This window comes from Grus americana, chromosome 1 (assembly GCF_028858705.1).
Source record: "Grus americana isolate bGruAme1 chromosome 1, bGruAme1.mat, whole genome shotgun sequence".
Classification (NCBI taxonomy): domain Eukaryota; kingdom Metazoa; phylum Chordata; class Aves; order Gruiformes; family Gruidae; genus Grus; species Grus americana.
The window spans coordinates 143,551,679-143,573,054 of record NC_072852.1 but is presented as its reverse complement, the minus strand read 5'-3'; the positions used below and the strand labels follow the sequence as shown (position 1 = coordinate 143,573,054).

Genomic DNA, 21,376 nt, shown 5'->3' with positions numbered 1-21,376 from the left:
CCCTCGGCCTCCTGCTCCTGTCACAGTGCACAGGGATCAGCCCTTTGTCACCATAACCTCAGCCTAAGTATCAGAATTTAAATTTTGAAATTAGATTTTTTTTTTTTAATGGGTAGCAGTGACTAGAGAGGACATTTGAAAATTTGAAGACAAATAATAAGGCTAAGAACCTAGGGAAATTGTACTGAATTGAAAATGGAAATAAAATGCTTAGATTAAATACAGCAATGAATGTAAATAGCTGTCCTCAGCAAATCCGTAATACTGAAAATAGTTCTGGGATAGCTGGAGAGCCAACTAGAAAGAAAGGGCCTGTGTGCAACAGGGAGAGGAATACTCTGTGCTGGTCATAGAGCTGGTCAGAACAAAGTCACTGCTCTTTTTTCAGGGCTGTGAACTGTGACACCGCTCCTTGCAAACAAGGAGGTTTGAAAGATGCTGCAGAAATGGAAACCAGAGTACCCTTCATATGATGTATCTTTCATATGATACTAATACAATTTTTGACTGAATAAAAAGACAAGGATCTCATCAAGTAACAAATCCACGTGTTTTCTGGCACACATAGGAGAACGATGTGGAGTTATTCCTCTTGGAAAAAATACTACATCCCTACCCCTAATGCCTGCAAGTTTAATGTAATTGTAAATCCTAATATGCGTACATCTTCAATGTGAGCTGCAATACTAACCAAAGAAAAGGAAATTGCAATTGTATGGATGCTCCTAGGATTTGGGACACACTTCTTATCCAGAGTCATCTTTCTATACTATGCCTTGCTTTGTGTAGGATATAAGCAAGCTTGATAAACTAAATTCAGACACTTCAGAGGAGTAAGACAATAATGCAAAGTTTTCCGTCTCAAACCAACAGGTCTGATTTTCCCATTTTATTCTGTCTTCCAGTGTAGTTTCACTGGCATAGAAATGAAGCTGAAGTTGTGACTCCAACCCGACACCTGTATATGTATAAAGAACAGACTTGACAAGAAAGAGCACCTTCTGTTCCTGCCAGCTTGTTTTGATAGACAATATCAGAACACAGATCGGTCTCTAGTCATCTGCAGAGCCTGTAGAGATGCATGCAGCGTAACTCAGCTTTCTTACATGTGGCGTCCCATTAACTCCAGAGTAAGATAAGCATGACTTGCCTCCCTTGGCTGAATTCTGCTTGCATACTGCATTTCTGACTTACACAACAGACTTTTGGAAGGTTAAACAAATAAATAAATAAATTAGAATTTCTATAAAGTCTTTTCCATGAAAGTTCAGACAATGTCCAAAAATAGAGATCGCTACAAGAGTTTTTTATGTGAAAAAATCGAGATGTGGCTTTTAGATTATTATTTTAAGGAGAGGTAATTACTAAATTTGTTGTTCTGATACACATACATGACAGAGTGATTTAGTTTATTTAAAAGGCAAAAACATGAAGCTGTTAAAATATGCATTTTTATTTACCTTTGTGTTAAGTTTTGCTGGCCTAAATGTGGGTTCAAAGAACCCTATGTGAGCATGCTAAACAAAATCACAGAAGCTACCACAGTTGGGAGAGGTTTGACAAATAACTGTTATTAACTGTACCATAGCAGCCTTGCAGGAGTCAGGCAGAATAAGTGTGAGGCTGCAGTGAGCTGACCGAGGTGAAGATCAATGACACCAGCAGTTATCAGAAAAGTTTCTGTCTTGGCTGACTATGCTAGTCAAAGATTAGCTTGTCCAAGGTTGGTTATGAAACTGTTGACTTTTTCAACTATCCGAGGTATTTTGAACAAAAGCAAAATAGCAGTTAGAGCTCTGAACTGCAGAGACCTTGCCTCGATATTTTTGTTCTGGACTTCTCTGCTTTTCTGCCTCCACGTTTATGCTGTGGCCATCACAGTAATACCTTCCAGCATGTAAAGAACACTGTGATAACCAAATTCTTGTGCCTACTTTTATGTATATTGCAATGAGTGTAGGTATTCAACCTGGGTGGGTTATTTGGCTGAGTCATCTGTGCAAGCACGAGATCAACTCATTCGGGGAACAGAAGTTAGTGAATCCTAAGGACGTTGCTAGGAAGGGAATGAACGTTTCACCTTTCACAAGGCAGCTTGGCTTTTCTAGAATAACCTCATTAATTCCAAGAGCTCAGACTTATGCTTTTCAAGGAGCCTCTTTCTGCCATTGAAATCCTTGCCGTAGTCCAATCTGTCCGCACAGTTCATGAAGCAAATAATATCTCTTCTTTGTATTACTATAGGGAAAAGAACATTAGTGGTTTAAAGATGGATTCTATTTCACCAGTTAATCATCAGGAACTCTCCTCTGTTTAAAAACATCATTGTATCATTTAACATTACCTGTGCTATGTTTTACTTTTATCTTTTTTGTACAACTGGTATTTAACTAGCAGTCCTCTGAGCAGTTACCCACTTGATATAACACTCTATCTTCTTGACCTGTTAAAATTGCTTTACCTGTTCAACTAGACTTGTGGGTTATGAAGAGGGTATTCTAGATTTTTTTTAATAAATTCAGATGCTTGCAAGATCTATAAAATGGAAGTACATGTTGGCTCTCAAATTATTTTGTCATTGCTTCTTGCGGAGTACTGCTGAAGTTTTACTGGAAACTCGTAAGACTTTCAAGAGCCATTTTCCAGACTTGTGGAGTGCTTTCAGAGTGGGTACCCTAGATTTCTTTCACTAGTCTTATTGTTTAGCTCTGTGTTCTCATAGTCCATTTTTTAAGAACCCATATCAATTCAGTTTTCTTTAGCTCAGGTCTAGATGCTCCTTCTTCTGTCCAGCTTGGAAGGCCTACAATAGCTCAGTCTGTCTACAGAATCACTTCCCATAATTTCCTTTCTATCTGAAGTAGAGTGGTGTTACAAGCATATAGAGGCATTTTGGGAAAACCACAGGAAGTCAAATTAAGTGAGATTTTAAGTTAAATACATGGGCTGTATAGTATGTAATGTCCCTGTAAATGTTTTTACATGTACTTAATTTGAAGATGTTTATCCCACATAGCTATCAAATGACATTATACCTTACCTGTGAGAAAACTTCACAAGTGCTGAGGGAGCACAGTATATCTAGTACCAGAGGAACATCAGCCTGTCTCTCAGGAAGCTCGTTGTCCATCTCTGGGGACAAGGAGAAGCAGCTACATCAAACATGGATGTAGCAATTCCCAGGAGGAGAATGTGGCCATTCACAAAGCATCCTGTAGTAAGACAAAAATTATTATCTAAGCCCCGGTGAAGCATGCTTGGCCAGCATATTTAAATATTGTTCCTGAGGGATATTAGTTGTTTAATGTAAATGAGTATGTTTTAATTAGACTAAATTACTTAGGATTATAATATGGTGTGATTTGTGCTGTTTGCTTAGCTTTACTTAGCATGAGTAGCTAGCTTTGCTGAAGCCTTTAGGCTGCAATATTTTTCTTAGTAATTTTCCTAGCAGCTAGTACAGTGCTGTGTTTGGTCTTTCAGTATGGGAAAGTGTTTTGATACCATGCTGAGGTTTTGCTCGTGTTTCTCCCAAGTCTGGGACTCTTCAGTTCTCCCTGTTCTGCCAGCGAGGGCAGGTGCACAAGGAGTGCAGACCAGAAGATAAGGAGGCTCCAACCCTCGGCTGAAACTGCAAATCCACAAGATAAGACCCTGCCTGCCTGGACACAGAAAAAGAATCCAATTAGATGTTAGAAGACCCCAGACCAAAAATCACCGTTGGACTAAAAGATGCATGGACAGCGCGTGAAGGGTGTGTGAGGGACAGGTGTATGGGTCCCAAGGGTATAATTGCCCCGGGTTTTCTTTGTTCAGGGTCCCTCTCTTTGGAGGCACCCAGCCCGGACTCTTCTTGCTGCTGCACCTTTCGATTAAACTAATTATTTTATAAAATCTGATGCCTGAGACTCTGTGGCAGGAAACTTAGGGTTGAGCCTGAAGAAGGAGGAGGTGCACCCAAGAGTAAGCTTGTGTGTGTGCAACACCATGAATAGTGTGTGAATGCTCCGGCAGCAGCTCCTCCTTTAACAAGTGTAAAGAGTTTCCTTCCAAGAATAATTAAAGAAGGGATGTCAGGGATTCAGACTAACTGCTTCACTTTTGGCCTCTGCCACAGAGAAGGTATCGCAAGGTGGAGAAGCCTCGAGCCTTGAAAACAATCTCACTGTGAACACAACTACATCCCAGTGAGGGGAGCACAGAATGAGAGGGGGTTGTCCCTGTGTTGTCCAAGGGGACGGGCTGACAGGTCCACAGCAGCAACACGGGGTGGAAGAAAGAAAAGAAAGCTTCCTTCCTGCTAGTTTCCCTCTGATATCAAATGCGTGTTATAGCCCATTCTGGGATGAAAGGGCATGCTGCAAGCACATCCCAATTTACGTGGTACAGAAGCAGCATCACAGTTACATACGCTTCCAGCGCTGTCTTTGCCAGCTGCTGCCGCAGCCCAGTGTCTGCGGCTGAAAGCAACTTCTGATCTGCCACTTGCTTTCCCTGTGCTGTGAGCTTGAGGCCAACAGTTGGCCTCAAAGGAGAAGACAGGGCAGTGCCTAATTACCATGTAATCACTGGGACAGGAGGGTAAGTCCCTAGTTATCTGCATGCTTGTGTGTTTGAGGGGCAGCGGATTATATCAAATCCCTGAGCCTCTCTTAAAGTCCCGTGGCTGGCTTGTGCTGCAGGGGTACTTCCACCTCTAATCTCAGCATCACCCCAGTGTCACTCCAGTTAACTCTTACATAATCTCTAGAGAAAAATAAATAGTATATCAGACTATAAAGACCACTGGTTTTGGATTATTTATATTTGAAAAACACATAAACAAGTTTATAAAGGATTTTTGGAAAAATGTGTGTGTGGACATGATGTATATAATTATATACATAACATGCACATGCTATACGTGTGTGTATTTATATAAAATGCATGTATACACATATAATGTAAAATACAAATTCATATTTGCCTAAGTATGAAAAGCAAGTCTTCCTTCTACTTGTACAGTATAATGATTACTGCAAAGACAGTGCTATAAAGTTAGGGACAATGAGATAAGATGAAGGGAAGGGGAAGGGGAGGGGGAAGGGGAAAGGGAGAGAGGAGAGGAGAGGAGAGGAGGAGAGAAAAGAGGAGAGGAGAGGAGAGGAGAGGAGAGGAGAGGAGAGGAGAGGAGAGGAGAGGAGAGGAGAGGAGAGGAGAGGAGAGGAGAGGAGAGGAGAGGAGAGGAGAGGAGAGGAGAGGAGAGGAGAGAGAAGAGAAGAGAGAAGAGAAGAGAAGAGAAGAGAAGAGAAGAGAAGAGAAGAGAAGAGAAGAGAAGAGAAGAGAAGAGAAGAGAAGAGAAGAGAAGAGAAGAGAAGAGAAGAGAAGAGAAGAGAAGAGAAGAGAAGAGAAGAGAAGAGAAGAGAAGAGAAGAGAAGAGAAGAGAAGAGAAGGTTTATTGGCTCAGCTGGAACCACAGCTCTTCCAGAAAATGACTTCCAAGGCTCCAAGGTCAAGAACGTTTGTGCAACTCTTAAGAACATGTTCGCTATTTAAATCTCCACAAGAGGGCAGTGCATCCCGTCATTTGTCTGCGTATTTGCTCTCCTAACTTTGAAGCAGCTCTATAGAGCTGTTAAAGGGCTAAAGACCACGCACCACGAACACTGGAAGTCCTAGTTTTAAGTGTAAGAATTACTTAATATAACTGGGTATGCATACATGTGTGTACATATAGGAACAATCGGAGCTAATGTCAATGCCCATAGGTCTAGCAGTATCTTGAAAGAGATGTGTTGAGATTGGAGTTATAAAGGGACATCATAAACACATTAATAGGTGCTAAGATATGTTTGTAACAGAGCTTAAGGCCCCTCCAGCAAATTTGCATGGTTGTAAGAACAGGAATAATTCCACCCTATGACCCAAATAACTTTACTGAATATGGAACTAAATATTTAGTGTAAAGATTGTCAGATTAAAGGCTTTATTTTTATCTTCTATATTCTCAATCTGATCAGATTTATCAACTGAAGAAAAGTTATTTGCTGTATTTGATCTTATTTTTGTACTCCTTTAAAGGTTTGGTTTTAGCAGCAATACGTGGGAACACTTGCCTTGTTAAAGAAGCTCAAATATATTGACATTTTAGGTAAAAGTGTACAGAATGGTTTGCATTATTTATCAGAATGGGGTGAGATACTGATGCATTCTGCATATACTATGGAAGGCAAGGTGAAATAGGGAAAGGAAAAATGTCAGCCTGTGGACAATATTGAGGAACTGAGGAAACAGAACCATCAGTGCTGAAACTTTTTGAAGGAGAAAAAAAACATTGCACCTCCATATAGGGTTTCTAATTGAGGTAGTGGTACAGTCTCTTTGTAGAGGTAAATTATGGGAAGAGGCTTCCAGTCATTTAACTTCTATATTTGCCTTTATTTTCTGAAGCCATATGGGTTTGGGGAGGTGAGAAAGACCTGCACCCTATTGAAGTGTTTGCTGAGGTCCACAGGAATATTATTTCCCAGGTCATGAGCCTACATGGCTTTCCATCGGATGAACAAACTGCTGTTACAAGCATGTAGATGGCAAAATGCAAAGACGGCTGTCAAGAAGAAAGTGGTAACAGTCCTGGGATACCAATGTTTCTTTTGTGGTGTGGGTCCGTCATAACATGGAAGTCCACCAACATCCAGATATCTGAATGCAACCAACAGCCAAAGCAGCTGTCATGTAGGTTTTGGAAACGGAGGAAACAGTCAACATGAATGCTGCCAAGCAATAAAATGCTTAGTATCTACTTTTGATCAGATAAGTTGCACCTTTTGTGCCTGGCAAGCCCACATTTCTAGAGATCTGAGTGTCTCTGTGAGATGTTTGCTCTGTATCTAGGTAGTGGTTTATTTATCTGTTCATCACATTCCTTTCCTTACAGCAGAGATCCGGATATTTGCTGCTGCTTCCAGCTTTCACACTGAAAAGGCTCCAAGTTTCTAAAATGAAACTGGCTGTTTATGAAAAAAACTATTTACAGACATTTTCTAACTGCAGTTGGTCTCTTGCAGAGACTAACTTTCTGGATCTTTTTCCAAACTCTCACTTACTGCATTTCTCCCCCCCCATTCCCCCCCACTGCCACAGAGGTCACTTCTTCAGTCTCTCTCCCATCTCTCCTTGAATCTGTTTATACCTCCCTTAAGTCTGTTGTCCTTTCTCCTTTGACAAGGCTGTTCAGGTATACAGCACAGGAGCCAAACCTTTGAGTTTCCTCAGATTTAAGGCACTCAGCAAAACACTTCCCCATTTTTCTGGTACCTCACCATATCCAACAACAGCATTTGAGGGTGTGGTAGATATTGGGGAAAGCTTCATAGGACAATTAGCCTTGGCAGCTCCCAGCAGGACAACATGAGCACTTTACTTTCTGCATCTGAGTAATTGTGGCATGTCAGAGCCAGGTCATGTGGACAGTGGTGCAGAAACTGGGGAAAGAGGACCATCAGGGTCCCAGCGCTGAAAATCTCTGCAGAAGGAGAAGAAAAAGACTGACTGCCAGCCATCATCATGAGCCAAGATAAGTCAAGCAGGGGGTTGAAGTATTTATTTATGCTAAAAGCTAGAAAGGTATTCTGTCTGGCAGCTCTGACCTTCTTGTTTTGTAGTTGAAGAATTCTGTGAGTCTCCCTATTTGATAATATATTCCAGGTGTTATAGGAAAAATACTACAAGTCATAAGACTTGCAACCAAGTCATGAAAGACCAGTTCAGTAGGAGTCCAGACTTTTAGACAGGCAGGGGTTTTTGCCAAATAAAAAAGCAGGTGTTAAAAAAGGATGTTTCAACTAAGCATTATGCTCTATTATGCTTCATAATTACACTTTATAAGTTTGACAAGAGAACACTTACTTGAAAAAATTTAATCCAGAATGAAAGCAATCCAAATATGTCAAGATTAATAGTATGATTGAAATTTTGGTCGCAATAACTCCTTTTAAGACTATGAGCTGTGGCATAAATGAGGAAAGACAGTACAAGATTTATTCCAATAACGAGTTCCTCTTTTTTTCAGGATGGATTTAATTACAATTAAGTACAGTAACCAAGGCTTATATCCTAATTGTTCTTGTAAGAGTAATTTTATGTTAGAATTTTCATTTTGGGCACTTAAAAGAACTGCGGCTTTAGATACATCTAAAAATTTTGCCAATAAAACTGATTCTCCTAATGAACTTTGCCAGGACAAGATATTGACATAATATCTTAAATCATCTTTCTAGCAGAACTTGTCAGGTCATTGAAAAATACCTTGTTACATTCTCTTTCAGCAAAGAGACAGGAGACTGTATTTGCCAATGTATTTGCAACAATTCAGGCCAGGGAATCATACTCTTCAGTAATGCAGCTATGACAGCTTTTAAGTGCAGACTAGCCTGCTCCCTGAGAAGTTGAAAGAGAGCCAGCAACTGCGAATGGCCCTGCCCCAAGAGGACAATGAGTTCTGCTGCTAGTCAGCTCCAACAGCAGCAGCCTTCAAGACAGTCGGGTGATGGAAAAAATGAGAGCAGAGGTGAGAAAAGATGCTAGAAGGGTGATACATGAGTTCATCTTTACCTGAACACGAGGGACTGCTTCATCAGGGGGGTTGGTCCAGGTGACCTCCAGAGCTCTTTTCCAAACTCTACCAGGTCTCTTCCAGCCTCAAACATCCTGTGATTCTGTGACTTGTCAACAGGGCTAAGTGAAAGAGGGCCAAGCTTGTGGCCCAGGCTCCCCCTGGGGCACTCTCAGCTCCCTCCCTGACTTTGGGATGGCCTCGTCCAAGACAGTAGCAGGCAAAGCTCCCTGCTGAATCCCCACTGGCAGCACCCCAGCAGGCAGGGTGGAAGAGGTCAGGCTCCAAGGCAGTTCTGGCAGGCCTTGCATGGGAGTGTGAGGCTGGCTAGAGTGGGGCCAAGGGGCTGTACTGTCCAGCTTACGGTGTCCTGCCTCAAGCACCGGCATTTCAAGAAAAGGAAGAACAGGGCAATCACATTATGTCACTTCCCCTTAATACTCCTCCAACCTCTGACCATTTTAAGCTTAGGGGTTTTCCTGAGTTTGTTGTGGCTGGCCTCTTTAGTAACCTACAATGGATTTCTTTTTCGGGTGCTTTTCCAGTTTCTCTGGAAAAGAGAATACCCACGTATTATGTGCATCCACAACATCCTTGGCAAGGTGTTCCCCAGTTTTGCTATGTGTTATGAGAAGAGATACTAACTTTTTGTGGTTTTGAGTCTGGATCTCATTAGCTTAATATGTTATTCCCCAGTTCTTGCTTGGGCAAAGGCAGTGAAACTCACCCTATCAGCTTCTGCACTCCATTGAGGATTTTGTAGACCTCTTTCCCACCTACCTTACGTTGTCTCTTTTCTGAGCTGAAGAGTCCTAGTCTATTTAACTCATAAGGTTTTAAATTCATACCTTAGACCATCCCACATGCCCTTCTCTTGACATTTTCCAGTTGTATCAGATCCTATCTGTGATGAAGAGACCAGAAGTGCACAAAGTAAACAATGTGTTAGTGAACCATGGATTTCTACAATGCTGAGCTACTGCATGGAATTACGTATTATGATTCATAGTGGTCACTGCCAAGCAACATGATTTTGTACACGAAGCTATGACTGGATTTCCCCATGTGTATTACTTCACACTTAGCAACGCTGAATTTTGCCCTGAAGCATTCATGCTATCATGCACACCGTTGAACACGTAGCACATACCCTCAGCATCGCCTTAGAGTGTCACCACTCTGGTGGGCAGCAATCTAGACCTCATGTTATTTTGAACACTCTGAACAGGAAAAAACCAACAAAAAATGGTTGAGTGACTTTAAGATGATCTCTGGCCCTCACGTGTATCAGCATAGATGTAGCCAAACAGACATTGAACCCAAAATGAAGCATAGTCAGTCTAGCAAGCCACCACTAACCCTGACTGTCCCTGCCCAGCCCCCCGGGGCTCCCCCCACCCTGCCCAGGGCCCAGGACCCCATGTCAGCCCCTGCCCCAGCACCACCACATCAGGACCGGTCTCCAGCTCCACACAGCCCTGCCCTGCCCGGCCATGGGCCCACGTCCCAGCCTCAGCCTGTCCCCGTCCCCATGGAGGTGCCCGATGGCTGCCCTGTGCCTGGCTGGGGCTGGGACAGGCCCTGGCTGCCAGCCCCCTTCAGAAATACATTAAAAATTAAAAATATATGTATTTGGTGCACCTATTGGGCAAAGAGAAGGATTCCAAGTTAGTCAACATCTCATTCAAGTATTGCTGCTTTTAAAATTTGTTTGAAAGGGGCATATCAATGCCAGCTTCTAAGATATGTATAAAAAAAAAGAAAAAAAAATAACAGGTATGCAAATAAAAAATAATCCATCTTCAAAATGCTTGGGAAAAAGATGAGACTTAAAATGATACAGAAATGTAATAAAAGCACAATAGCAATGAGAAACAGATTCATTATATTTCATAACTTGGTTTCCCTGCCCTCTTTTAAGTTTGGAAATTTCTCACACATGGCAGGTGCAAACAAAGGAAAGAATCTTAAATCATGTCCTTTTTATGGTTTCTTTTTTTTTTAATTACTATATATAAAAAAAATCTAAGCGTATTTATAGATTAAATTGCTAAACAATAATTAAAAAAACCCCAAACCACAACAAAACCCAAAACCAGACAGGAGTCTATACATTCATCACTTTTCAGTAAAAGTGCATTAACCACAGAGCACATCAAGCAAGCATGTTGCCCAGGACCCATATTCCCCAAACGAAAGGCAATATAGACATGAACTTCTCAATAACCTCTCAAATGGCAATCTATATTTATGTGTATATATTTATATACATATATGTATGTCAACTCACACACACTGAGCAAAGAGGGTAGAAGTCTTGCTACTTTATGGTGCCCCAGAAGCACGTTTCCAGTGTCAAAGAACAGTATGTTGGGCCACTAATGATTTCTTCTCCTCCTTTCTAAAAAAGCCCTGCAAAATTCACAGTATACACCGTCAAACTCAAAAGATTGCAGTCGTTGGGTTCATTTTTGTATTCCTTTCTCAAGGAACAATCTTGCTGACCCAAATGGGAATTTTTCCTAATCTGAGCAAACTACAGGCTAGTTAGTAAAATGGCATGAAGAGCTACCTGAACAAGGCATCAGAGATTCACAGAACAGTAGGGGCTGGAAGTTTCTTGGTAGCTGGGTTGATTGCATCTCTTCAGCTTGTTCATTTCCAAGTTTTCGATCATTGAACTGCAAAGCTGATGAAATTCTGGCTCCCAGCCTCTTCAGCTGTTTAATTGTTCAAGCTGCTAGACTAGTAACCTTCCTGAGGTATATAGGCATTGTGAGTATTTTGACAAGGAAGGAAAAGAAAAGACATTTTCATAAGGGACACCTTCCTCGGCCCTCACAGAATCACAGAATCACAGAACGGTAGGAGTTGGAGGGGACCTCTGGAGATCATCTAGTCCAACCCCCCTGCTAAAGCAGGATCACCTAGAGCAGGTTGCACAGGATCACATCCAGGTGGGTTTTGAATCTCTCCAGAGAAGGAGACTCCACAGCCTCTCTGGGCAGCCTGTTCCAGGGCTTGGTCACCCTCACAGTGAAGAAGTTTTTCCCCATATTGAGATGGAACTTCCTGTGCTCCAGTTTGTGCCCATTGCCCCTTGTCCTGTCACTGGGCACCATTGAGAAGAGTCTGGGCCCTTCCTCTTGACATCCACCCTTTAGATATTTATAAGTATTGATGAGGTCCTCTCTCAGTCTTCTCTTCTCCAGGCTAAACAGACCCAGCTCTCTCAGCCTTTCCTCATACGAGAGATGCTCCGGTCCCCTCATCATCCTTGTAGCCCTCCGCTGGACTCTCTCCAGTTCCCTGTTGTGGTGGGGTGACCCTGGCTGGACCCCAGGTGCCCACCAAAGCTGCTCTATCACTCCTCTCCCCAACTGGACAGGGGAGAGAAAATACGATAAAAGGCTTGTAGGTAGAGATAAGGACAGGGACGTCACTCACCAGTTACTGTCACGGGCAAAACAGTCTCAGCTTAGAAAAAATTAATCTAATTTATTACCAATCAAATCAGAGTAGGATAATATAAAATAAAACCAAATCTTAAAACACCTCCCCCCACCCCTCACATCTTCCCGGGCTCAACTTCACTCCCAAATTCTCTACCTCCTCGTCCCAGTGGCACAGGGGGATGGGGAATGGGGGTTATGGTCAGTTCATCACACATTGTTTCTGCCGCTCCTTCCTCCTCAGGGCGAGGACTCCTCACATGCTGCCCCTGCTCCAGCGTGGGGGTCCCTCCCACGGGAGACAGTCCTTCATGAACTTCTCCAACGTGAGTCCTTCCCAGGGGCTGCAGTTCTTCACGAACTGCTCCAGCGTGGGTCTCTCCCATGGGGTGCAGACCTTCAGGAGCAAACTGCTCCAGCGTGGGTCCCCCACAGGGTCACAAGTCCTGCCAGCAAACCTGCTCCAGTGTGGGCTCCTCTCTTCATGGGGCCCCAGGTCCTGCCAGGAGCTTGCTCCAGTGGGCTTCCCACAGGGTCACAGCCTCTTTCAGGTGTCTCTGCTTGCTCCAGTGTGGGGTCCTCCACAGGCTGCAGGTGGAATTTCTGCTGCCCATCCTTCCTCCATGGGCTGCAGGGAGACAGCCTGCCTTACCATGATCTTCTCCACGGGCTGCAGGGGAATCTCTGCTCCTGCACCTGGAGGACCTCCTCCCCCTCCTTCTGCACTGACCTTGGTGTCTGCAGAGTTTCTCACATCATCTCACTCTGGCTGCCAAAGGATGCCACTTCTTTTTTTTTTTTTTTTAATTTCTTAAATATGTTATCACAGAGGTGCTACCACCATTGCTGGTGAGCTTGGCCTTGGCCAGCGGTGGGTCCATCTTGGAGCCAGCTGGCATTGACTTCTCGCAGAAGCCACCCCTGTAGCCCCCCCACTATCAAAACCCAAAACACTTGTCTTTCTAGAACTAGGGAGCCCAGAGCTGGACACAGAACTCCACATGTGGCCTCACCAGGGCAGAGTAGAGGGGGATAACCTCCCTCAACCTGCTGGCCATGCTCTTCTTAATGCACCCCGGGATACCATTGGCCTTCTTGGCCACAAGGGCACACTGCTGGCTCATGGAGAGCTTGTTGTCCACCAGGATTCCCAGGTCCTTCTCCCCAGGGCTGCTTCCCAGCAGGTCAACCCCTAGCATCCTTGTTCCTTTTTAGACAATGTCAGAAGCGGGATGAAGGGCTATGAAGAGCTGCGTGAGGCTGGAGAGAAGAACATTTTTGGTCAGTTGTGGGCATCTTTTCTCTCTTGCAAAAGGAACAATTCAGTATTTTTCAAAATGTATCAGTTGATGTCCAAAGTACAAAGTTTCTGCCCTTTTGGCTCTGTTGTCGGTTACAGTTCAGGCACATTGCAGCACATTTTAGGAGGCACTAAGTGCTTGGGGATCAGGTTCAAAATAAACCAAAGTGAAAATCTGCATTAGAGCTAGAAGAAGTAATGGTTTTCATTGTAAAAAAACCTGCATGTTAAAAAAAAAAAGAGAGATTTCAGTATAACCTCCAAAAAAGTTTCTGCCACAGCAATATGCTGAAAACAGTTTTCACAGTGAGAAAGCTGGAATTCTGTGAAAGTGGATGGTAAAGGGACTTAAACAGCAATGTGAAAGCATGTACTGCTAAATTATTATGCAGGTTTGCAAAACTAACTGAATTTCTGCTTGATGGATATGAGACGGCTTAGGAACAGCCATCATTTTTTCTTTGGAGGTCCTGGTGCAAGCATGCATTTTGGAGCATGTGCTAGAGCTCAGAGCTCAAGAGGAGCTTGGTAGAACTCAGAGCCCCAGACTCACACAGGAGTATATTCAGTGAACTCCTCCTTTTCAGCATACACGAGGTGATTTACAGTAGCAAGCCCATCTCACCGCACATACGCACCCAGCATGCAGTCTGGTAGTGCAGTCTCTTCCCACCAAATTGATGGGACCATTTGGACAGGTTATGTGTCATTAAGGTTGGCCTTGTGGGCAGAAAATGTGCAGATCAATTAAAACTAACACTGTGAAGTGCCATAAAACACTTCAGATGGCTTTTGAAGGGTAGTACTAGGTCCACTCACATTTATCCTGCTTCAATAACTGACAATACTTTAGCAGAAGATAGGACATGCAAATATCTCATAGTTGATTTTGTGGTTATCTAGCCTCTATCATGAAGAAACTCGTGGTGATTAGTAGTGGAAATTGTGTTTTAACTATGTCATGCACAAAGAAAGAAGACAGATTGTAAGGACCTTGGGTGTTGTCTTTTACTCAGGCACAGGAGCTCAGAAAGCAGTAAGGATCTGCTCAAGGCAGACGTAACATGTGGTGTCTGAACCAACTACCCGCGATGTCAACGACAGCCTCCTACTCGGCATTGGATGGAGTCGCAGTGCAGCAAAAGGATGCCGTATAGGTTTGTCTCTCTTGTGAGGGGAAGCTTGCCTGGCTCTGTCAGGTCTTTTTTGGCTCTTCACTGTCAATGAGGGCCAAGGGTAGGTAAAAGCTGTAAATACTACTGGAAAACTTTGCCTTTGTCTGTCCTCAGTACATATTCTGTAGCAGTTGTCTTTCCAAGCCCACAGGCAGCTGCTGAGATGTGAGAAGAATTACATGACACAGTATATGCAAACAAGCTGGAGAAGCATAGTTCAGAGAGGAGTCCCAAACACAGGACCGCACAATCAACCTATTTCCAGGGTATTTGGTACCTCTCCCATTCTCCAGCTTTGCTTTCATTTTTTCTTCTCCTTTCTGTTTGCCTGCTTGAAAGAAGTACGTTTCTGACATCTGGCCATAGGGACAGGTTTTCAGCTAGTTTCTGCTGGCACAGAATCACTCCAGTCTGTGGTTGAATTCTCAAATATCCAGCTGAAAATCTGCTTAATAATCCATACCATTGCCATAAGGAAGATAAACTCACTGTCCATGCACTAATATAAAGCTAAATTCTCTGATGAGGGGGATGGCGATTCTGCATAATAGCCTATAGTGAATTGGTAAAAATGACTTGTTGATACCAATCACATACGAGCAGCAGCATTATTACTGTAGTAGTAGGTCAATGTGAGAAAAATCTGTTTTCTTAAATCAACTGCTCCCCACTGTGCTGAGAAATTAATAACTTCAAGAAATGAACATATAATCCTCTCAGCTGCTGAAGTAGTCTCAAACATTGTTAGTTCTAACTTTCATTGTATGAGATATTTTGCTGTATAAAACTGAAATTAATGAGTCAACCTAACCTTTTCAAAGGTTAGTGTGATTTGGTTTTGATAAACAGTCGGGTGAGTGTTGTGGTGAATTCACAGTGGCTATGCATTATGCATTAATGGTAAAACGACACGCTATTTTTACTCATTCTTTTATAGAAATACAAGAGAGAAAGCAATACATCAAAAAAAAACCCAACAAAAAAAACCCCAACCCAGCACATTGCTTAGAAAAATAACTCCCCTACCCCAAATCCAACTTCAGTGTATCCTCTAATTCACATACAGTAATATTTCACATTCATTGAGAATCACAAGCATTTGGTTAAACACTGAGATCATACAACCTGAAAGTAATTTTTGTTCTAAACTTATCCCTTGGTTTCATGCAGTAAGACTAATTCCAGGCCAGCCCCTAATTACCAATGCTGGGTTTGCTTCAGTGGCTTCTTGAACTCGGGTCTTTTAATGCTTCCATTTCTTACCAGAAAATACTGAAGTAGGATGGCTTGAGTTCTGTCACTGGAGCAAGATATTTTGAGTGCAGCCATTCAAAAAGAAATGTTTTCTGTGTCTACTCATGGATCTCACAGGTGCCTTTCTTCTGGGGATGTCTAAGGCTAAAAAACACTTTCCTGCCTTTGCAAATAGACGTTTACTCCCTCTAAACCATCCATAGGTCCGCTTGACATTGACCTGGCTGACACGGTCCTGCCAGAGAATAAGCTTTCCCTTCTGTTTTCCAAACTGTCACTGAGCAGTACCTGAGGGCGAAACACTTGCATGAATTTCTGGTAAAATTCTTTGGATGCAAAATAATAAATGAAGGGATCTATGCAGTTGTTGAGGCAACTGAGGCACAAGGTGAGCTTATAGGCAGGGTACAAACTCCTGCCATAAAACAGGCGGATGATCATATGTGCAAGTAGGATAAAGTTATTGGGAGCGAAGCAAGTGATGAATACTGAAAGGACTATCATCGCCAGGTATATGGATCTAGTCTTCTGCCTGTTACCATATCTGTTTGATGTCTGAATAAGCTTCCGGATGGTACCAATATAGCATCCGACTGTTACAACAAAAGGGATCAGGAAGAGCACAACAAATAGCGTGAGGAGAAAGGCTACCCAGGCTGCAAAGTTGGGCAGCATATCCCATTTGAGGACATCAAAACAGGTTATAATCCCTAGTTCTTTCACTTCATAGGTCAGATCTGTGCTTTCTAGTGGGTAGAAGGCTAGTAGCAAGAAAATCCACATGCCTAGGCAGGCAGCCAAGGCATATCTTTTTCTTCTCCACTTGATCAACTTCATGGGATATACCACACCCATGTACCGCTCGATGCTGATACAGGTCATGGTCAGTATGGAAGAATACATGTTGGAGTAGAACATCACAGTCACGAGGCTGCAAAGAGTCTTGCCAAAGCTCCAGTGATTGCTTTGGATGTGATAAGAAATCTGGAAGGGAAAGCAGCTGGCCAGCATGAGGTCCGTGATGCTTAGGTTGATCATGAAGATAACAGAAGGTGTTTTGGGTTTGATGTGCCAGCAGAGCACCCAAAGGGAGAACAAGTTGCCAGGGATACTGATCAAGGCCACCAGTGTATACACAACTGGGAGGGTGATGGAGATAGCTTTATTCTGGAGCATTGCCACCGTTTCAACGTCCAGGTGGGATCCGTTTTTAACCATTATTCACAAGGGGGTTGTTGATCCCTATAAGCCAGCTGGATCATATCATGAACACTTGGCTTAAAAACCTAGAGGACAAATGTCAAGAGAGAAAAGCAATATGTCAAAACAGAAATGAAGAACATATTTCTTCTATTAATCAAAATAAAAAAAAGCTCTGTATAGTTTGGCAGATTATCTCTGAATGAACTGAATCCATTAAAATTATCTTCGAATCATGGTAATGTTTTACCAGTCTCACTTCTTCCTAGCCTTGAACAGCTACTTTTTCCCTGCTGACTGGCTTTCTGATACTTTCTGCAGCCTATACATTATCACATCTTTTTTGTTATTGTAACATAAAGAAAATCACATATCACAAATTGAAATTAAATTGATGTCTGCATGAGAACACTATCCCATAGGATCTCTATGAGCTAAATCCATCCTATCCACTCTGGATGTCATCATCTTGCTTCTTGTAATACACAATATTTTCTGACTTTTTTGTTTTCTTTCAACTAAACAGTAATCCATTCCAAGTAAGTTCTGGTGGGTTTTTGTTTTGGTTTGTTTTTTGGGGGTTTTTTGGGGGTTTTTTTGGATTGTTTTTTTTTTTTTCAATTGGGGAAAGGAAAACATACAATCAGTTATTCTTGGTATATTAATGATATAAATAGAATATAAGGAAAACACCATGTATAATCGAGAACCAGGGATGGATTGCGGTTGCTTGGACTGGTTTACAGGCTGAAGGGACCAGGCTAAAGAAGTAACAAGCCCTCTTCTAACAAAAAGAAAAGCTATTGAGTTTCATTTTCTGCAAGATGTAAGTTATTTAAATAAGTTCTGTTTGCAGCTGTCTTATTGGAATCACCTGTCATTCTGCAAAATTAGTTTCAGTTGTGCAGTCTGCAAAACAAAACCATGCTTTCACTGTCTGGCCTATATAGATCTTTCTTGGCAGACACAATAGCTTATGGTTTAGTTTATTTATTTTATACAGTGTAGGAGCATTTGGCAGCTGCAAACAAGAACTCATGCCTCAATGTGCTACATGCTGCGTGCTTACTTTGATCAAGCTGCAAGTACAGGGATGCAGTTTCACAAAAGTACACGGTTGAAAAAGTGAAGAAACAGCGATGAATGATGAGAAAGACAGAGGACAGAGCAACAGTAAGTTCTGTGAAGAGTGGCAATATTGGCCTGAAAGGGGTGCCAGGCCAAGCCAGCCGATAATTCTGGGCACATCTATGCTGTTTAGTAAAGAGAGGCAGTGATTGGGTACAGGCATACACTCCTACTTGTGGACTCTGATCACCTGCACTGTTCAATCCAAGCATCTCTTTCCGAGACACAGCTGCTGTAGGAGGTTAGATTAAAAAAAAAGTAGGTGCCAGTCAGTTGGTGTCACAACCTTAGATCTACTTAAATAAGACCTTTTTATTTAATTGTATGGTCATAGCCTGAGAGAAGTGTAACAGGTCAGTCCCTCAGAGAGGTGGTCAGCCCTCAGTGTTGGCTAACTGTAGATGGAAATAACCATTCCAACAAAAACTGTGATTTCTGACAGAGGATCTTGCTGAATAACTTGCTAGCCCTGTCACAAAATAACTGTTGATGAAACCTGGTAGGGTGAAGTCTACTGCAGGCTGTAGTGCAGTAGAGAAATACTCAACTCTAAAAATACGCTGAATGCAGATCAAGGAAAAGCACAGCTACAGCAGCAAGAAGCTCAGCAGGAGCTTATTTCTTTTTTTTTCTTGATCTGATCAATTTGACATAGTGCTTCAAATGTCAGCTAAAAATATTCAGAAGTAGTGAGAATCAGTATCAAACAAATGATGTTAACAAATGTTGCCAGTCTTTCAGGAGCTTCTAGCTGAGCTGTTGGAAGCCCAGAAAAGGGCACAAGAAAATAGGAATTGCTAAGAAGTCAGAGATGTGTTCCTAATATATCATGCACATGACACAGAGCTAACATGTTCCAAGTAACAAGCACATCACATGACCACAACTGCAAAAAAACCTTTGAGCCAAATCCATTGCTGATAAAATGCTGCTGTTGTCAGTGGAGCTATATCAAGGATGAAACTAACTGTTCAGCGTTCAGGGGAACTGGAAAAAGCACTTACTGACATAAAGCTCTTGAAAAAACCTTAATGTTATCTGTATCGACTCTTCTATCTATGACTTACCATAATAAATACCTATTTGTGAACTCCTTATTGGCTCGAAAGTCCTTCTCAAGTGACACCCCTTTGTGCCTAAGAACCCTAAACTTCCTGAAACAAAAAGTTTTACCTATATCAAAGTATCTACGGAGCTCTAATAATAAGTGAAAGATACTTGCTCTCACAGGCTAAGGGAAGTTACCCCTAGATATCCCTATAGAAATTCTATGTACTTGGAAGGTTGGAGTATAGGTGAAAATTTCCATTAAATCTGCCACACAGGCTACTGAATACCTCTTACATTTGGTTTTGTGTTAGGGCTAATCACAAACGTATTTTCTTCTAAACTTGCTTTATCTGAGAGCACGTCCTGATAAGAAGGAGATAAAATGCCCGCACAGATTCTGCAGTACGCAAAACAGTGTCAGGATTTGTGGCCTGGCTACAGGCGGATGTTTTGCACTTGTGGAACTCTACGGTCAGTAAAACACAAGTGCCTCCCAAATTTAGGCACCTCTTGAATACAGGTTCAAAGGCACCAGACTTTGTGGCTATGTGCCTACAAGAGCTCTCCAAAAAGGGTGGGTCCCCTGGGCATGGTTTTTGGTAAGGAAGATGCCCATCACAAGGCACAAAAGAACGATGCGATGGTTCCCTAGTGTATTCTGCAGGGGAGGAGGGGACATGCGAAGCACACAAGAATGTTGTTGCAAGTCATTCTCAAGGGTAAATAGCCTCTAGGGGAAATGGGGAGTACAGAAAATCTTCCTCCCAACTTTGGCCTTCCTTTTGCCAAATCCTTCTGGGGCTCTAATCCTGAATTCCTTGTTCAGGAAAGTCTGGGCCAGCACAAATGCCTGCTCTGAGTCACCCTTACTTGTGATGCTTTGCTTTTTAAATAACCAGGTTAAGCTGCTGAAACCACAATGTAGCATTTCAACATGCTTTACCTCTCCATTATTGTGTCTATTTGGGTTTAGTTAACACTCTATTTATGTTTTCATCTTGTTCAGGCTAACTTTAAGTCCTTCCCCCACTGCAACCACAGTCTCTGTCTGTCTCTTGTGGTTTAACTTGAAAATGTCATAAATCAAGCGAGAAAGTAATCTGTATGAGGATTAGAATTAGATTCCCCTTACATTTGATGAGTTGCTGCCTTTGAATTTCAGGTTTCCAATGCAATTCACACCATGGAGCATGCATGGAGTCTCTGCAGGAGCATGCATGGAGTCTCTGCAGGAGAAACTTTGCTGCAGGATAATTTTAAAACATCAACCCTCAGCTAAGGTTTCATATACATAATCTGTAAAAATACAGTTCTGTTACATAAATAACCCTGGTAGAAAGACATGATTTTATTTTTATGTTGGGGAGAGCTACATTTAAACTACAATAGACAAATGGACATACAGGTAGACTGAAACAAAAACTCAGTGAGGATTCTTCAAGTGAGAAGATCCAGTCTTATTGCCATTTATATGAGTCCTCGAGCTTCTGACACAGAAAGAGAAATTTTAAGCTTTTCTGCTTGCCTCATTTCTGAAACATTTAGTAGATGGATGTATTTAATTTTATGTTAGGTACTAAAAGCACCTACATCCTCTGGAATAACCCTTGCTAAATCCAGGTAGGATTTTTTTGCTCCTCTTTGTACTCACTGGCTCATGGCACTCTGCACAGAAAGCTCACTTGGAAATTCAGTAATGCCAGGTTTTCATCCGAGCTGTAACCGTAAGGAAAGGTGACAGCCACTTAGTGCCTTGTTGACAAGAATGGTGATTCCTTTTCCTTCAATTGACAAAAGATGACAAATAAAACATTAAAGGGCATACTGAAAATCAAACAGTAAAAAATCAGAAGAGGACTGTGCTATTTCTTTGCCACGGAAGAGTAACAGTAGAGATGTATCTACTTTCTTTGTAGGGGACTACTAAATAAAACTGATGTGTTTCCTCTCTTACATCTATTGTCTTCCTGTTGTCAATGTCAGGGGCACCTGTGAAAAAGACTGAAAAGCCTGTGAGCCAAATGAAAGCCAGAATTACCATTTTATAAAAATTTTTGTGATTTGTTTAGTAATTTGAGATAGAAAAATAAATCTCAAAACATATCTTATTTCATAAATTCTTTGATACTGTTACACTTTTGGAAAGACACCCTTCCAGCTGAAGAACATAAGATGGCATGTTTCAGATTACAGGAAAAAATGCAGTTTCAACTCAATTGCAAAC

General features: G+C 42.1%; 1 protein-coding gene and 1 long non-coding RNA gene across 5 annotated transcripts in view; both read right to left on the bottom strand.

Annotated features, from left to right (window-relative positions):
• Positions 1–1,443: 1,443 nt before the first annotated feature.
• LOC129201755 (uncharacterized) lies at positions 1,444–8,859 on the bottom strand. The gene is made up of 3 exons (XR_008575484.1): positions 8,593–8,859; positions 3,041–3,212; positions 1,444–2,238 (listed from the first exon to the last, which is right to left on the bottom strand). It is a non-coding gene; the product is annotated as an uncharacterized LOC129201755 (long non-coding RNA).
• Positions 8,860–15,428: 6,569 nt separating this feature from the next.
• The window catches only part of P2RY8 (P2Y receptor family member 8), a 59,964-nt gene continuing 54,016 nt past the window's right edge, over positions 15,429–21,376 (bottom strand). For 3 of the 4 annotated variants that reach the window (XM_054813311.1, XM_054813318.1, XM_054813328.1), the window contains one exon: positions 15,429–17,060. In XM_054813311.1, coding sequence (XP_054669286.1) covers positions 15,919–16,992 — 1,074 coding nt within the window. In that variant the 5' untranslated portion in view covers positions 16,993–17,060 and the 3' untranslated portion in view covers positions 15,429–15,918. Of the gene's footprint in view, positions 17,061–20,284; positions 20,363–21,376 lie in introns of those variants that run through there. The other variant, XM_054813336.1, reaches the window with a different exon arrangement.